The sequence below is a fragment of the Ischnura elegans genome, chromosome 8 (genome assembly GCF_921293095.1).
Source record: "Ischnura elegans chromosome 8, ioIscEleg1.1, whole genome shotgun sequence".
Taxonomy (NCBI): domain Eukaryota; kingdom Metazoa; phylum Arthropoda; class Insecta; order Odonata; family Coenagrionidae; genus Ischnura; species Ischnura elegans.
Genome location: NC_060253.1, coordinates 101137749 through 101155770, shown reverse-complemented (window position 1 = coordinate 101155770; position 18022 = coordinate 101137749). Strand labels below are relative to the sequence as shown.

General features: G+C 38.8%; 3 protein-coding genes across 3 annotated transcripts in view; 2 read left to right on the top strand and 1 right to left on the bottom strand.

Annotated features, from left to right (window-relative positions):
* The window catches only part of LOC124163342 (ADP-ribosylation factor-like protein 5B), a 103895-nt gene extending 88843 nt beyond the window's left edge, over positions 1–15052 (bottom strand). The window contains exons 1-2 of the mRNA XM_046540182.1: positions 14816–15052; positions 14526–14593 (exon numbers count right to left, since the gene is read on the bottom strand). Of these exons, the coding sequence (XP_046396138.1) occupies positions 14526–14571 (46 nt within the window). The 5' untranslated portion in view covers positions 14572–14593; positions 14816–15052. The remainder of the gene's footprint in view (positions 1–14525; positions 14594–14815) is intronic.
* Positions 15053–15145: 93 nt separating this feature from the next.
* LOC124163343 (EKC/KEOPS complex subunit LAGE3) lies at positions 15146–17608 on the top strand. Its single transcript, XM_046540184.1, has 4 exons — positions 15146–15304; positions 15392–15520; positions 15648–15793; positions 17234–17608. Exons 1-4 carry the CDS (start codon positions 15270–15272, stop codon positions 17236–17238), a joined length of 315 nt encoding a protein of 104 aa, XP_046396140.1. The 5' UTR covers positions 15146–15269; the 3' UTR covers positions 17239–17608.
* On the top strand, positions 17300–17704 carry LOC124164472 (phosphatidylinositol N-acetylglucosaminyltransferase subunit P). Its single transcript, XM_046541799.1, has one exon. The coding sequence runs from the start codon at positions 17300–17302 to the stop codon at positions 17702–17704; it is 405 nt and encodes a 134-aa protein (XP_046397755.1).
* The last annotated feature ends 318 nt before the right edge of the window (positions 17705–18022 follow it).

The window sequence follows — 18022 nt, the reverse complement described above, 5'->3', positions numbered from 1 at the left end:
ACGATTTGATCGGACACACAGCCAAATTATAGGTACTTATTCAGATGAAGATCACGAAATCCTCTGAAATACGAAGATGCATTCAAAATAGGTAACCAGAATTGAAAATTTAGTGATTGTAAAAAAATATGAAAATGGCACCCAGATAAAAAAACAAAAAAGATGTATCCACAACCAATATAGGTAAGTATCTGAATCAACAATAAAGTCATAGCTTCCAATTGAGATCCACAAAATCCAATGCAAGAATAGGAGACTAATGTTAAGGAAAATCATTCTCGATGTAGAAAAATTGATAATCAGCACAGATTGAGAAACAGCTTGTTAAACTCGACAACATTACCAATGAAATATGAAAACCTTAGGAAAAATAACGGCGAATAAACGTCATGGTTTGAGTATCAACAGTTAAATTACCTCAAGTGGATATTTTAACGGGTAAGAGAGGAGAATCAACAGAACTAGCACTATGAATCAAAACGGTTCATGATGAGAGATACCCGTTTTAACGTCAATGCCCAGAAAATAAATGAGAGAACGTGGAAAACATTCATAAAAGGTAAAATAAATTACGCAAGATATCGTGAAATTTGAATGGAAATCTCGATGAAAAATTCGGAACCACAGAAGAAAGACGAAAAGCGGAAAGATCAACGTAAAAAAATATAAGGCCCCCCGTCGTAAATCACGGAAAACGATGGAAGGTGACGGAATACGTGACTGTGGAGTGAATGGTGAATCGTACAAGGTTGTACGAAGTACTCCGAGAGAATCTCGGCGAAAGAAAAAATAAATAGCGGACGGAGCTGAATACGAGATGAGCACCTTCACGGTGTCCATGTAAATGAAAACGGGAAAAGGAGAAAATTTACACGGAAGAGAGTACCGAATAAATAGTATGCTATTCTAAATTCCGCACGAAGGAGAGTTTAAAAATTCAAAGGGTATAAAAAGACAAAAAATGATTAGATTTAAGAAATTAAAGTTAGTATCTGCAATGTAAGGATAGCATTGATAAAGAGTGCTGCATGTCCTCTGAAAATATCACACTAGTATAAAAGCAAAGGTTTAAATAATGTCTGGAAATCAAGAGAAAAAAAACACTGGCCTGGAGGGTCTGATCCGTCTACGGAATGCCGTATTTTGTCCTCATTTCCGAAGTTTTAATTATTTATAACTTAAATAGCTTCATATATAATCTTGATATTAATCAAAATAAGGCGAAACTGCAGATTGTCCTAAATACATTTTATTTCCTATTTTAATAAACTTTAAGTGATACCCTTATAAATTTCATTTTGAAATTCACAGGGCACACACAGTGCAACGTTTTAAGTGCATATATTTATCTCAAAGACCAAGATTTTGCCTCGCAAAAATACTCAGGTGATCGTTGGAAATTTAAGACAAATATCAATCTCTGCAAGGGTCTACTCAGGGTCTACTAGCCGGAAAATCTGAAGATGATAAGGTAAGTTCGAAACCTGTAACGAAATCAGGCCTGTCAGAGCGAGAATGCTCCGAATACTGCGTCCTCCCCGGGGCGTGGAGGTTATCGCTTATCTGTTCCAATCCATAGCTGAACGATGACCGATGTTATCGTTTCCGGACAAACAGAACGCACACAAAAACGGCAGGAGAGTGACAAACCACGAGAGAGGAAACCTAATCGCCCTCGCGTCAATAAGTTCGCGGACCAAATTTGGGGTGGATGACTTCCAACAACGCTATTTTCGATGACGGAAATCACCATTTCCACCGGAAAACAACAATAATATACGACTAAGAGCTTTTATGTTACCACGTCGAATCAGGACAGTGGTTTGCAAAGCTGCCATATTACGACGTACAATTCTTGGATTTCCATTTCGATATGGCGGTGAATTCCGTAGACATTTCCGCGACGTAGTACACATCCTTCTCTAGCGTAAACTGCGGATTTTTACACAAAGATAACTCCTTATCAACAAATCAACAGCATTCCAAATGAAAAAACCAGTGGTCTTCAGGCAGTTATTACGTAGCATGCATTGCAATTTCGTGCCGCTACATAAAATTCGCCCAGCCGTAGCAACGGCACCATAATCTCCACTAGGGATGGCCACGATAGGCTTTCACGGAGTCGGTTGATAGGGTGGTGAAGAAGTAGGTATTAAAAGGGAGCCAAAATATAAATAATAGAATAAATTGTGCAGCAAAACGTCAGCCAGAAAAAGAGAGTGAAACAAAATATCTACATTTTTGTAAAACACCATTGAGTTATATAACTTCGTTCGCTTATCAGCCCCACATAATACGATGAATCGAGAAAGCGGGTGTTGATTATAAAGTGATTTCCGAGCTGTAGAGACTATTTTCTTTTTGTAAGTTCATGGACGATTGAGTAATCAGATGTCTAGAGGGGAAAAGATAGGATAGAGCTTGAGAAAGATATGCCCTCCTGATTTCAAAGTGGATTTGTTTAGTTCATATCATGATCATCATGGTATGACGAACTTAATATTGCTCATACGTCAAAAGGACATGAACATTAAAGCTGGTATCATAATACTCCCTGCTATAACGACAGTATAGACTCAGTGGGTTCCGGCGATACTTCGTGGAATTTACTGATCATTTTCCACTGTGGAAAAACAAACTTTAAGTTATTCATAGAAAAAGTAAAGACATAAAGGCCTACGTAAATATTCTGATTTTCAAATGCAATTCCAAAAAAATACACCAGACATCGAAGCAAACTTCTTTTGCCAGTACAAAACGTAAAACGAAAACAGCCTATATTGCTCTTTTTCGTGAAAAAAATACATTTCATTTGCCTATTGGATGAATTAACAGAACTCCACACATTATATAATAAAAACAAAGCAATTTTATTTTGTTATACGATGAAGAAATTCCACAAAATAACGCCTGAGACCGTGTCTTATATTCCATGAATTAAATTCCAACGCCAATAGCTTATGTACGGCCGGCACACCAGTGGAAAAAATGACTATCGCAGTCGATGGGAGTCCCAAACGAACGAATGAAGGTGATAATTCATCACATGACAGAGATAACTAGGGACGAAAATAGGCGACCGAAACGCGACTGTTCCATGCAACGAAATCATAATCGAAGTCTCAAAGATGTTAGCCCGCTCATACCCGCATGTGTTTGTATGCGTACCAACCACCACCGTAGCGAAACACGTTTTAAGAGGAGCGCTTTCCAGAAGCGTGGTTGTAACAGGAAGTTGCACCAGATCATTTGGAAAGTAAAAGTGAGGTGAAAGTGAAAGGCTTTACCTTTTCGTCGGGTGAATAACAGAGACTGTTCGCGGACTTCCTATAGCGAGTGGGGATGTGATGGGGCGTGCCTGGCCATTAGAATGTAAAGAAAGAGGGAGGAAAAGGCAAGTAAGCAACTCTTCCGGCCGTTTCGCGATAGGAAGGCGACGAGAAATTGGGAATACAGGACAAATTACCTGCATGAGGAATAGCAGTGAGCAACCTTATACAGGAAGTATTAAACTGAACACTTTTATTGCAGTTTCTTGGGAGAACTCGGGCAAGAGGGAAATTATACTCTGTTAAACGGAAAACTTTGTCAGCATACTTATGACACTGGATGGTGATTATAATACGTAAAAAGTATTTTAATAACATATTTAACCACTTGCGCTGAAATGACGATTGTAGCCCGTCACGAACTTCCGATGCCAAATCGCACAATAACAAGTGTAGCTTGTCATCAGATTTTCATAATTTTAGCACAATTTAAATATTTTGAAAGTTTAACTATGCTAAAACATCCTTAATGAACATAAAAAACTCACATTTCATGAAATATGATGAACTGGAAGGAATAAATTTATTTTATACGAATAGCGACAGCCGTGTTCTCGATGCATTTAACAGTTAACAGATTTTAACTTAATACTTTACAATATTAAAAAAATAATCACTTTCCATTTCACTGTTCTATGTTGATTACAAACAACAAAATACCATTTCATTTCATACCATTCCATTTAAAAAGGAAAGAAAGAATAAATACAGGATACTAGCTCGGTACATAGAAAAAAATTGAAGTAGAAGGAGTTAAGGGAGACGGAAGAAATACAGAGGCAGAAGGACAAGGCTATAATAAACTATCGTCAGCACTCTTCAAAAAGTGCAAGGAGGAAGCAACAAAGGATAATGGAGAACAATGAATCAAGGTGAATGAAGAAGAAGTGAACATTCTCAACTTCCATAACGCAATCGTGGCAGGGGGCGAGAAAATCTACCGTGACCTGTGAAAGTAACAGAATAACTTCAAGAATACCACATGGAAATCGAACAGAAGATAGCCCAGTGGTTTGTAAGCGGGAGAGAGAATACAGCGACCAAACTCCTTATCAAAGAAGGGGCAGATACAGGAGACACGTAAAAACATCAGGGAACAGAGTCAACTATTTAGTCCGACGATTTCAAACAGAAAAAAAATCATTGTACCCATTAATCTACTAGCGCGAGCACTTCTCAACAGCTTAATGGCTTTACTTTTTCAATGGGCCAAAGCACGCGACGAGAATTCAGGGGTCCTGGTTCCAATTAATGTCAAAACTAAATACTTATGATTAATCGTATTTCCGAGCGGAAATATGACATATGTCTCATCTGCTTTTCAGTTTCAGGCTCCTGAACATTCGCTGTACCTTAAAACCGATGAGAAATGCAACAGACTACACCTTATCATGAAAGCAATCGATATCACGATTTCTCTCCACTCTTTAAACCATTACGAGTGCCATTACTACAAATAAATCTCATTTGCACCATCATTTCACAACATAGATTCTTCGGAGCATAAAACTAAAAGGCATTAAACTACCATCAACATTCCTTGCTCAACTCCCAATCATCAGCTTTCCCCTGCAATCGCATAGCTAACACCGTTAACTTTAATCATGACCAATTAACCTACTGCAATTTTAACTAATGAATGCGAAACTAATGCGGATTTTTGAACGTACACGCACAAATGTCCTTTGAATGTGAGAGGGTTTCCCATTTCCTCATCGTACGGAAATCAAGGCTCTGAGTTATTAGAGTTATTAGAGAAATCCATGATTCCTTCGATGCGTAATATCTTAAATCAGTCCATTCACTATATATGTACCATTGCAACGGGGTCATCAAGTGACATTATCATAAAGGAGCAGGAACTACATATTCAATCGAAATTTTTGAGTGTAGCTTCTTGGGTACAAGGCAAAACACGAATTCGTTAACAATAATACATCACAAGCAATTGTCAAAGTAAAAACACTATGGGTAATATTTAGCGGAAATTAAAAAAAATGATGAGGAATGTTGTCTTTCACAGTGTGAGTAACTTATGAGAGAAACGGAAACATTGCATCGATTCACAAGGCAAATAAAAAGTAATAAGCAAAAGAGCAATCAAATTATCGTATACACAGGGGATAAGCCCCTGAAAGTGCAACAACCCACATTCAACACACACCCCAATATAAATGAACGCAACTTCCCACATAAAGGATAGGGAGAAATTATTTAAAAATCAAACACTACGTCATTACAGAGCCTGAAGGATGTCTACCACAGAATAAGGAATCGGAACTGTGCCAGCACTTAATCTCCCGGTGAAGAATCGTTCCAATACAGACAGTATCTCAAACATATCTCAAAGAAATCTCAGACATATCTCAAAGAAATGAACGCGTTGTGCTCCAAATGACCAAATTTCTTTAAAACCGTCAGTGATTACGTGAGCAAGTTAAATACTCGTAGGAGGAAGCCTCAAAGAATACTACCATTAAAAGCGTATTTTCTCATTCGTCCTCAGAATTTTAGATATTGACGACGAGATCCAAAATGTAAGCTATGTGCCACGATTCCTTTCTAATCACAATTTCCAAAGCATACCATATCAAGACACAAATTCCATCGAAAATGAAAGCAATGGTAGTCATGAACATATTCGGAGACCACTTAAGGTCCAATATATAGTCTGTTTGAAACTACTGCTTCTAATAATCACTGTAAAATCAGAGAGCAATACCCTAATAGGCAATGAAAAACGATATTGAGAGCTATGATAAATCATTTTATTACGACACAAACCGGTCATACTTATCTCATAACACGAAATGTATCTCAAACCCTTACACTTAGTAACCCTGATGATGAAAACGGCGGCAGTAAAATTGCGGGAGGAGAAATAAAATTACATTGCTATAATGAATATTTGAACCTTTCAGATCATGAAGATGATAAGTTATTGCCACACGAATTCGACCAAAAATTAGGCCACCGTTGTTAAAAAAAAACATTCACTACGCGAGGCTTTTGAAGAGTGATACGTGTTCCAAAGATATACACAGAAATACTTTAACATCCTAATCTCAGACTAATTAGGTCAGAGAATCAATGTCTTCGAGCACATCCTCCACGGCACGCCAAAACAATGCCAGAACTTCCGCTTCCGTCACGACGCGTTCCAAATGACGACGCACAGTGGGCGGAAATCGAAAAAAGCTTGACAAAACTAATATCTCCGTTATTATTCAACGTAGATCCACGATTTTTTCGATTTTTAATTATTTTTACCTCCTTAATCCGATTATAATGTTATTTTTGCTCTAGAACAATCAGGGGCCTCTCTAAAATAAAATGGCGGAAACAGTAAAAATTCCCTAATTTTAATATTAAAAGCGCTGCATGTTAGATGCTTATTATATTCATACAAGTACTATCACTGACTTAGAAACTTTGATACATAACCCTAAACAATTTAACCGTGATGTATCGATACATCATAGAATGTATAGATGCGTGGTATCTATGTAATATTAAGGATATGGATTTTACCAATGTATTCCACGGAAATTAATGCAAGTATTTTTCGATTTTTTTCATGAGAAGTTAAAACCATATTTCCGTTTCTGAAATGAATGACTAATGAAATGGAAATAATGCATACCTGAGTAAATACAGTTATAGGTCTTCGTTACCTGAATCAATCTCGTCTCCATCTGACTCTGCGTTCTCGTCAATCAGAAGGAGGTTCCTAGCTCCCTTAGGTACCTTCACATTTCCGTGACTCGAATCGATTGATGAGGATACTATTGCGTCCGAAGAAAGAAGAAGTCTTAGAAAAATAAAAATTTTGCACTGGAAAACTTTCTGGAGTGCTGCTCTTTGAACCTCCTAATATCCTTGTGCCTATATTCAAGGGCCTCCTTCGACAATTGTCCAATGAGTAGCACTGCTGCGTTTACAATACACGCTCCATGTATTAGAATCTTATGCACAGTTGGGGGTATATAATACCATTCAGAGTGCTCCACATAAAGGGCGGCAGTGGAAGAGCAATACTCGCGGAAACGATCTTCATCAATTAGAAGTCGCTGATTTCCCAAAAAATCCTTTGTCTCTGCATATCCCCCAATACTAAATTTTTTAATAGAAATTTGAATGCCAATAGTTTTTTCGACTCTACCGTCTACACCATTCCTTGGCACATAGCATCGTGCAGTTCTTTTCGAGTCACTTTCCTCCTCTTCATTTTCTCCCCTGTCGGATATAAAAGCTTCTAAATCTACAAGCCACCAAAAATTGCTACATTTTCTAACGTTGCCTTATCGACATAAAATATTTCTACAACTAGTGGTGTTAACCATACCTGTGACCGATTAATGTATTCCCTCCGTCGTGTACGACCTCTCTGTATTAGAGTAAGTTCGACAACCGGTAACCAATCGATGGGCTCACCTAGGAGAACTCCTCTGTCAGTAGTCACTGTGGCTAAAAGACGTCGATGTTTCAACACTCACCAGCTAAGTTAGACTGACCGTATGAGTAAAACTGAGGAAGCAAGACATTATCTAAGACAATAGAACATGTGAATTTTTTGGGAAAACCGCCCGGTATATCGCCAGCTAACTCGTTCACTAGCGTGTTCCACAGAAACGATCCTTTGGAGGGCATTAGCCGATGCACGTGCGCTGCGGTGGTTAAACAAATAGCGGCGAGTTTCAAAGAAACAACGTAGCCCCAAACACCAAATTCAAGAGCCCCACATTTTGAAGGAACAATAAGCTGGAGTAGTCAAAAGGTGTTACTTAGAGAATTACAAGTAGTGGAAGCGGATTACCGCCCCAAGGAACAATTGCGGTCTGTCGGTCGTGTGCACTGACCGCGCCTGCTTCGATTCTTTCCCTCTCCTCAAGGTCGGTGGGATTTCCAGTTTGAAGGGACCTAAAGTGCGGGAAATTCCCTGTACATATGTATGTGAAAGTAAGTACGAATATGGGAACAAAGCACTCTGCCGACGTATGGTCACACGTCCTCATAGGGCTCATGGGTGACCGGCGGCAGCGGCGAATTTTCTACTTTTCATGTGCAACAAGAGAGTACGAAATTTTTTTGGACAAAATATTGCCTTTACTTTTAGATTTCACATCTTTCCTAACAATTGGGGTAAAAATAATAGTGGTGGAACCATTATTTGCTTTAAACTGGAGCAAAAACCAAATCAGGGTAATCCGCGGCCGGGCCGGGCGGCAGCGTTGACTTTTTATACATATCCCATCAACAAGCAAGGTAGCAAGTTGGAGCAAGATTTTTCTTTTGGATCATATAGTCAAGATTCAGGTATTTATTTCCATATGAATTTTAAGATCGAGTCTCGTCGCCCTCATAAAGTTTTTTTCCACTTTATGTCAAAAATAGTCCAAAAACAATGCACTTTTGAATGTTTAATTATTATATGAAAAATTGATAAAAGTTAATAAACTATCCCGTGTAATTCTTAGGAAAGGTTTACTCTTTTACAAAATATGCGTTGAAATTTATGAAAAACCATATTAACGGCTCAATAGCGAAAGCAAATACTCGATTTTTGCAGAAATTCATAATTGACATTTTTTATAATTTTTTCTCGTCTTTAACGGATTCTAATGATTTAATGGGTGAACCAAATATTGAAATAGCCATAGTTCCTTAATATTTGGACATTATTCTATCGGATTGTACCATTTTTGTTCACCAAAAAAATAGTGAAAATTTAGGGTTTTGTCACACTTTTTTCGATTTCCGCCCACTGTGCGACGGGCTTATGAGGACGTCCATATCAATCCTCAATGCGATTCGAGGTGGTCGCGTGACAGCGACCCGACCGCTTCGGACAACAGACTTATCCATCGCGGTCCTTAGGCTGCTCCAGTACTCGCGCACTCCCGGAATCTGCCCTCGACCTTGGGAGAAGGAGGCACCTAGGTGACCTTCGCCCGCAGTCCTCCTTCCTGCTGGGAACTCATTGTCATTTAAAAGGCGCCAAAATCGATAACACTGACGACTGGCTCATGGCCGTCAGGAAATTTGACCGACTGGATCGCCCGCCCTCCCAAATACTCCCCCCCACCTTCTGCTCCCTCATCCCCCACCGCTCCATCCAGCTCCGCCCTTCTACCCATATCCTACAGCCAAGATCACAGTACAGGTGCTGCAGACTTACGAACTCGATACGTTCCGAATACTTGGCCGTGGATCTGATTGGTCATAAGTCGGAACTGACACACACAGATACAATTTATACGCCAAAATCTATTATAAAACGTTGGTGAGTCGACTGATAGACTCGCCCTCCGAAGAACACGTAATTTTACCGAAAGATACACTAATCTAAATATTAAAAGAACATTTTCAACAATAAATCAAAACCACATTGCGAAACATCCGCAGCTGAAAATAACGTCATGATAGGAACAGGTTTGCGCTATATGCATACGACTGTCGTGACATTTTCAAGGAGAAATTTTTGGGATATTTCCCAACTTATTGCTCCAAATTATTTCGGTGGTAACTTCGGATGGTCGTCGGGGAGTACTTGCAATTGCGCGGGGATTTGCGTGAGCGTTTAAATGAAGTTCGATGAAAAGTTGCAGGCACCTGTGCACGTTTTAAAAAGGGGAGTTGGTTCGGAAACCTTAATCGCTAGAAATGAATACAGATGAAAATTAAATTTATCTCGCAGGACTGCAAAATACCTCACCAACTGTATCGAACTATACCTCAAGTCACTATCCTGGAGAGATATCCATCGCAGGGCCACGTATTTCCACGTACTAGAGCTCATAATGCTAGGAATCATCGGCGTCATCTCAGTTTTCACTCGACTTGGCAAGCACTACAGGAGTTTATAAGAAAGGATACCCGTCCACTAATTTTATTTGAATCAGATTTTAAAAGTAGCCAATAAATGCATATTTCCGCCAGAAAATAATATCTAGCATTTTTTTTACGACCTAGGATATAGATCATAAACGTTTAGGGGTGGCAATACATGAAAAATCGTCGGGACCACTTCCATACCTCAACATCTCCGAACAATGGCTATCATGGAAATTAAAATAGTTGCTAAAACGAAGAAATGTTCACACATTCGTGCAAGGTGGGGGGTGCAATTTCGAAGGTATTCATGTTCGAGCATCATCTATCGCTTGCATGCATGTCGGGTTACCAGGGATTAACGAATTGTTTTTTCTTAGGTCGCCAGGGGACGACCTAATGCCTGCCTGCCTCCCTTTTTCATAAATAAAACTTCCCACTTGATAACATGATTTCTCTGATCACCTTCCACGGTATCCATAAAAAGGAAAACTCGTATCACACAAATTCCATCTCGCTTTCAAATCCACTCCCATTCTCTTGAGCATTGGAATCCATGTCGCAACTACACATATCATTGGATTCTCGGTTTCTTTACCAATACCATTCATCGTATTAAATGCGTTCTGGGCTACTTTCCATTTCCCCTGTTCATTATACGACTCACCTGAGTACAACGTGCTGCGCGTGTTCGTAAACACGCTAAGACGTCAAAGAAAATACAACGTAGTCATCTCAATTATAATGACTTAGCCCGCGAAGAACGCATAAGGTAAATGGCAATCGCAAGGCACGGTACCGCTCCACAAAAGTGAGGCAGCAAGCTGTGTGTGGTGTGCAAGCAGTTATTTTGCATCTGATACTGATGTTAAGGGACCTCGTGCCAGGCAATGACAAACAAGTTGTAAACAAAACACATCAAAAAATTAATATGGGTAGCTACCCCTCCATGTCCCCCCATTCGACACCTACGAGACTACGGTGGGATCTGACAAAGCTACGAATTTCCAGACGGACACCTGACATTTAACCAAGGTCGGCAGGGGCCAACGATGAAGCCGCTGAAGCGGTAAATAAATGAAAGGGGGCAGAAAAAGGATTATCGCGAATAAATAACGGCTGGGGACGATGTTTTAAATATTTGATGCCTTTTTAAGATCATATTTAAAAGACATCCATCACATACCAAGGATATATCAACAGAAGAGGTCTACGCCTTGATTCCTCACACCCTCCGCAAGAAGCCATAAATAAACACCAAATGAGCTTTCAGGAAGGCACACTGTATGCTTAAATACTCCGAGAAAATTCGGCCAGAACATACACTAATTTAATCTTGACAAGAGAGACTGAAGTGTAGTCAAACGACGAGTGATTTCAGAACGTCACATTATTTTATTTGTAATTATATACTCAATTCCATTAAGTGGAAATCCAACTTCTAGCGCTAACTAGGCCTATGAAATCCTGCAGCGATATATATTTTCCTTGGAATATCATTTCCTTAAACCGTTTCAAAAGCAACAGCTTGAAAAGACATGAATTCGTCCCTTCCATTAATTTTAAAATCCTGACAAAGCGAATGACAACAACATTCATCGCAAAAAGATGAGCTACGAGAGTTTGTAGAGTTGCATCTCGATAACTACTCGTTTGCATTGTAATTAACGGGAAATGGAAATTTATTTCTACGTTTCCTCAATGTCGTCATAAATCCATCCCTTCACTAACATTTTTTGACCTGTCTTTGTATGAAAAATGTATGCATGCATACGGTTCCAGACGCTTGGATAAAGGTAGCTCCATTTTGAACGATATTTTTTCAAGAGCTCCTTCATGCGAGGGCAAGAGACTGCAAACAGTGCAGGAACGAACTATTATAAATGCATGCCCCAGAGAAGACCTTAATAAGATTTCTATAAGCTCTAAAAATAGTTGATAACGAAAAATGCTATTATCAACACTGGCCAACAATCCTAGGATTGGTTTGACGCAGCTCTCCGCTCAGTTCTCCTATCAGCTAATCTTTTCACAACAACGTATTTCTTCTCTTTCACATCCTTCTTTACTCATTCCATATATTTTGTTCCAGGTCTCCCTTTTCCATTCTTGCCTTCCACTTGTCCCTCGACGATTGTCTTCATCAGGCCATCATGTCTCAAGATGTGGCCTATAAGGTTGTTCCGTCTTCTTGTTAAGGTTTTCATGAGGCTTCTCTTCTCTCCTATTCTATTGTTGCTATTAATACAAGCACTGAGATCAATGATAATAACACTGATACTTCACATTACCAATGAATATTGATACAGGGTGATTTTTCAAATACTTGCAGACACCCACATCTTGAACGACCAGTGCGTAAGCTCACCTTCCTTCTTTCAGAGGACACGGCCGTCGCCACAAAAATTTAGAGGGAGGGGTTGTGGATAAGGAGTAAATTTTGGAATGAGGGTGCATAAAGATGCACTTAAGACCCATTCTCTCTAAAATTTTGGAGGGGGAGTTTCAACCAATTGACCTCATCCTCTCACCTGTCCACGTTTCTGCACTGTCAACAAACCATAATTTATGAGTCCGTTGCAAGTTCATTCTTTCACTGTGCTTGAGCCAACCTCGCTATCTCACAACTTTTTAATCACTGTCTTTACAGCGACAAGAGCTATTGGACAAAACGGGGGACCGCGTTATACTGACCGTGGAGAACGGCTTAGTGACACTTCAAGACACAAGGCACACACTTTAAAAATTGTGGTGTTATCTTACTGAAAGATAATTGAAGGTAAAAATGACTGCTAAGCAACAGCAAAGACGCAAAAAATACATTGCATTTGAGTTATGATAAATATCATGAATTCTAATGAATAAGTAGTTCTCATTGTCCTAAGGAGCCACATTTCATGAGCTATCAACATTATGTAACAAGCATCACATGCACTTTACGAACCACATCAAGTATTGAGAACACCATTGCAGCTAAGAGCATTGAGCAGAGGTATCACTTTCAAACTGCTAAGGATAATTCCGCGGAAAATTTTCACCACTGGAAAACGAAGTATTGTAGGTTAGTTTGCTCCAAGTGAGGTTGCGAGTGTTTGTATGTGTTTTCACAAAACTAAAATTGAGGAAGTTCACAGAAATATTTTAATTACATTAAGACAAAATCAATCAAATCTTTTTCACTGTATATTAATAGTTCCAGGGAATTAACATCGCGTCAAGGATGGAAGTGATTACAAAAGATCCCTTGGGATCCAATGCTAACGATTAATGAGCATTCTGCAAAAGATATAAATTCCTGCTTGGTGTGGACTAAATTCTTAACATAAATCATAATTTTCACGATCCCGAAAATAATGCGTAGTCTGTAATTTAAAAACCTCATTCACCTATACGTGATTATTTGATTGTCTTATCGAATTAGGCTGTCAAACACTGGTACATACATCATCGACTCCTCAAGGTATAACACACAAAAAAGTGTGTTCCTTTCCGATCAGTATGCATCGGCAAATGGGACATCGGACATCTACCTACGATGGCTATCTTGGAGAGGTAATAACGTTAATGATACTTCCTAGATTAGATTAACAAGACCACTAATCGTCCGCTAGATTGAAAACTACTCATGTGCGGTGGATAAGTCAATCGCAATTTATCTAAAAACTAAGGAACCACGGCCCCAGTATGTTCTGCTCCGTAATCAAGTCACAACCTATCCCCAAGGGAGAAATCCAATGAAAATGACATGAGTCCCGGACAAGGGCTAACTATGAGTAAACCCTGAACAAACGCGTTTGGCTCAGTTTCTGCTAACAGCGCTAAAACTTTTCGTGGAGAATGGCTGTCTTTCTCATTACCCGTTAAACTAAATTGCAATCAACCGCAACTGATTACCTACCTCTCGAGCAAGGAAAGATAAACAAACCGATAAATATAGAAAACCAGTCATATGGTATTAACATCATGACGAGATAACCTAATCATATAAGTGTTGGAGATTAAGACAATCTTTCATAAAAACAAATACGAAAAATTCTTAACGCCTCGAGTATCCCTGCCGAAATCTTCACAACAATAATGAGGCAGCTAGAAATTGAGAAAAGGCCCTGGATGAGGATCCATAATAAGGAAACAATAAAAGGGAGCCTATCCTCGGTTTGCACCTTACTCATTACTTCTTCACACCGTTCGTAATATCCAACATTGAAAGACTTCAAATACAAACCAATTTCTCGGAAGGCAGGTCATGATATGGATAGTGCACGAGCAGGCTAGTGACGAAAATATCACGCATTGTAAGGCTCACATTTATACCACGTAATTATTCCGCCAGGATTAATATAATACAGAAAATTATGTTCTTACCTTCATTTCCGAACAAACTCCAAATTTTGGTGAAAAGGAGCCCCATCTTCAGGCTCCTGAGTGAGATCCTATAAGGATACAATAAATAAGCACTTTAGACATCTCACAGGTCACATTATCAAATATTTTTATAACACAATGCAGAGTCCATTCAAAGCAATCGAATTTAAAAATCATAGACTGAAACGTCAATTCGGCCGTAATTACTACGAACAGAATATCATAACTAAGGAGGGACGAAGAGAGGACACTAGAAGGAAACTAGTCATATGTAATGCAATGCTGCATACCTGTTTCTACGAACTTGATTTAATTAAGTAATTAATCACTTCAAATAATTCACTTAGCACAAGATCGACCCCACTGGCAAGAGATCACACAGACTGCACACGCAAGCGAAATAATGTTGCCTTGGAACAAATTTCACACTAAATGTCTAAACATCAATAAATAAGCTCCGCGAGCATTTGCCACTTCCACAGAACTCTACCAATCGTTCTCAATGAAAGTAAATGACACACTGCCTGCTGCTGGCTGCAGAACGGGCAGTATGAAGAAGAATATCGGTCAACGGATGTGACGTCAGGCAACAACTGTTGTCAAATTTGCTCTGCTGCAAAAAGATGAATGACGATTACCGCCTTTTCGCAGTCTTCAGTTGCTTCAGTTTTTCGGTGTAACCTCGTTATTATTATGATTTTTGACTAATCTAAGCGATTAATATGAAAAATATTGCTAGCTTAAATGGACGAAATGGATTGCAACGATGTTTTCAAAGTGTATCCTTCGTAATACCTCTCTCTTCAATGTGAAATCTGATTTTTATCTTTTGAATTTCAAATTTTTCAATCCTTAACTCCTGCCAGATGCCTAAATATTCCATTTCCTACTGTTCGTGAAGCTGCTATCGCGTATGATGTGCTACGTGTTGATGCGGAGCCGAGACGAAGTGGCGTTTCTAAGAAACTTGTCTTAGACCGTAATATTTTTAAAGTGTGAGTCAAAAGCGTGGCATGTCTACCTCATTAATTAGCTTTCATTTTAACAGTAATTGGATCTCGTTTATATGACACCCTCTGCTAAAAGTTGTATTTCGCTTTATCAAGTTTAACTTTATTGCAGAGAATTTGCTGCCGAAGAAGCTCGACAAGTAAGAGTTGCTGTTCATTCCTTCATGGAATTTTTGATTCTCGTGTCTCAAACAATGGATCAATTCGGACCTCCTAGAAGTGATACGTACGGTCCTGAAATTTCCATCAAAGCTCAAGGTAAAGATTATTCGTTGTCTTACTATCTTAAGGTGTCAATGCTTCAAATTGAGATATGCTAAATGTCCTGTAATGACAAATATATTGGCATTCATATATGAAGCGAGAGTTTGTACTAATCTATTTTCTCATCAGATATAGAACTTTTTATATTATCTAGCTCTTCTTTTTTGTCGAGAAAAGCAAGTGGGATATGTATAGCCAAGTTCCTTACAGAGAAGCTGGTAAATTGACGTTTGGAAAAAAAGGTAACAGAGTCTATAATGCATTTGAGTTAGGCTCTGAACAAACTTGTGTTGGAGGTGAAACTTTTAAGCATCGCTCTTAGGAAAGAAGGGAGTTTCTATCAAACATACCACTGTTTGTAATAATCTTACTTTCTGCCTCTAAGTTTTCCACTTGCATCTAGGCCGCCTCCCTCTTAAGCGAGCAAACTATCATTTCCCCTATATGGCCCATGGTGAGTACAAGTGTACCATATATCCTACAGACTTGTTACTGGGGCAGGCAGATGAGGAATTCATGTAAGAGACGCTATCTCATTTTTGTCTGTGTCTTAAGGGATGAAAAGGAATGCCTCCTACGCGAGTTTATGGAGGAACTCTATTCTGTAACTGTGGTTAACTTAGTGCTTGTGTAGAATTAATGTTAGTGTACATTGTGAATGCCTTATATTATAGAAAATTATCACGAAACTGAAGTGCATGTAAAGAAAGTTATCTACGGAGATAGATGTACCCAGGGAGTGCATACCACCTAGGCTCCGGCCTTTTAAGTTATAAATCCAAAATTTGGTGAAGATTGGACGATAATAGCAGATTCGATAAAAGTATACTGTCACCGAAAATTTTAGTTTCGCTCTTACATAATTACTCGCCATCGCTCTAGAATGATGTACAGTAGACTTTTACTTTATATTGAGTTCGAATTTTACTGAATTTGTCGTGCAATCTTGGCTGATTTTGAGGTTGTATCTTACAATTTCAAATTTTGCTAATTTTGTTTCCACTCACAATTCATCCCTGTGTTTTTGAACAAAACACACTTTTTTAACATAGCTACAGTTAGATGTGCTGATTTTGTTTTAGCTGATTCAATATCCCGAAATAATGCCAATTAAATGTACCATGGAATTCACTTCTTCACCACTGTTCTGGAACAGATTAAAATTATTAAGCTGCATTGACATCTTGATAAAATTTGTATTTAGAACACCAGTGTGAACCTCAGAAATGAGTAAAAACTGGTTAGCATTCTTGGTGAATGTTCTTGTGTTGGATCAGTATCTCGATTTTTAAAAAATGATGGCGAGGAATGAATTATGCATTGATATGTCAAATCTACATTTTTCATAAGAAAGTGGGTTCAATGATGTAACTGAAAAATATATTTTAGTGTGTAATTAGATCTTGTTTACAATGTTTTTAAATTTATTTTCAGCATAGTCCAGTATTATTGTCACATCAATTGTTGGCTGCTTGGAACAAGTTTGAAAATTAATCACAAATGTCTGAGCATAGTCCCGCTCCTACACCATCCCGTGCTGTTTATGGATTTGCCTTTCACCTGGCATCTCGCACTGCATTTGCCCTTTATTTGCTATGGGGTTTTGCATTACCAATGCTGCCACCCTCTGTAGCCTCCCTGCCGTATATATCCCAACTACCTCAGCCTTATTGGGCTGTTGCCATCCCAATACATGCTTGTGTTGCATTGGCAACCTTTGCTTTCCTCATATACCCGGGAATCAATTTAAGCATGACACCTGCTCCTGATGATATGAGAACAATTCGGGACTGTCATTCACTCCAGTTACCATCGAAAGCCAAGTACACCAAGGGAATCCCTCCTGTTGGAGATCTAGATATTTCTCATGTCTGTCGAACTCTTTATTTGAAAGATGACATGTGATGTGTTCTATGCTCATTGATGACTTCTGCGAAGTCAGTGAAATTGTGCTATGTTTTTTAAATGTGCTAGGTGTGGATTGTGTGATGATGTGATTCATTCTCAGTCAAAATGGTGTGATGTTGTGGCTGATAAATAAATTTTTCACTGTTAAAAGGTGTACAAAAAATGTTTTTTCCTCCCTAATCTCAAAAAGAAATTGAAATCGTATGAACTTCCAAATAATGGCAACAGTGTAAAGGAAGAAAAAAAGGGGTTAAATTTCATAAAATGAAGTTGGGTTAAAATAGCCATCATTCGTGATATGACTAAAACTTCTGT

What these genes read in the sequence shown, in the direction of transcription:
- LOC124163343 (XM_046540184.1), top strand. Translation starts at nt 15,270, where the DNA reads ATGGACGAAATGGATTGCAACGATGTTTTCAAAGT. An exon ending in TGCAACGATGTTTTCAAAGT is followed by an intron (nt 15,305 to 15,391) that starts GTATCCTTCGTA and finishes AACTCCTGCCAG; the next exon opens with ATGCCTAAATATTCCATTTC. An exon ending in GACCGTAATATTTTTAAAGT is followed by an intron (nt 15,521 to 15,647) that starts GTGAGTCAAAAG and finishes ACTTTATTGCAG; the next exon opens with AGAATTTGCTGCCGAAGAAG.
- LOC124164472 (XM_046541799.1), top strand. Translation starts at nt 17,300, where the DNA reads ATGTCTGAGCATAGTCCCGCTCCTACACCATCCCGTGCTGTTTATGGA.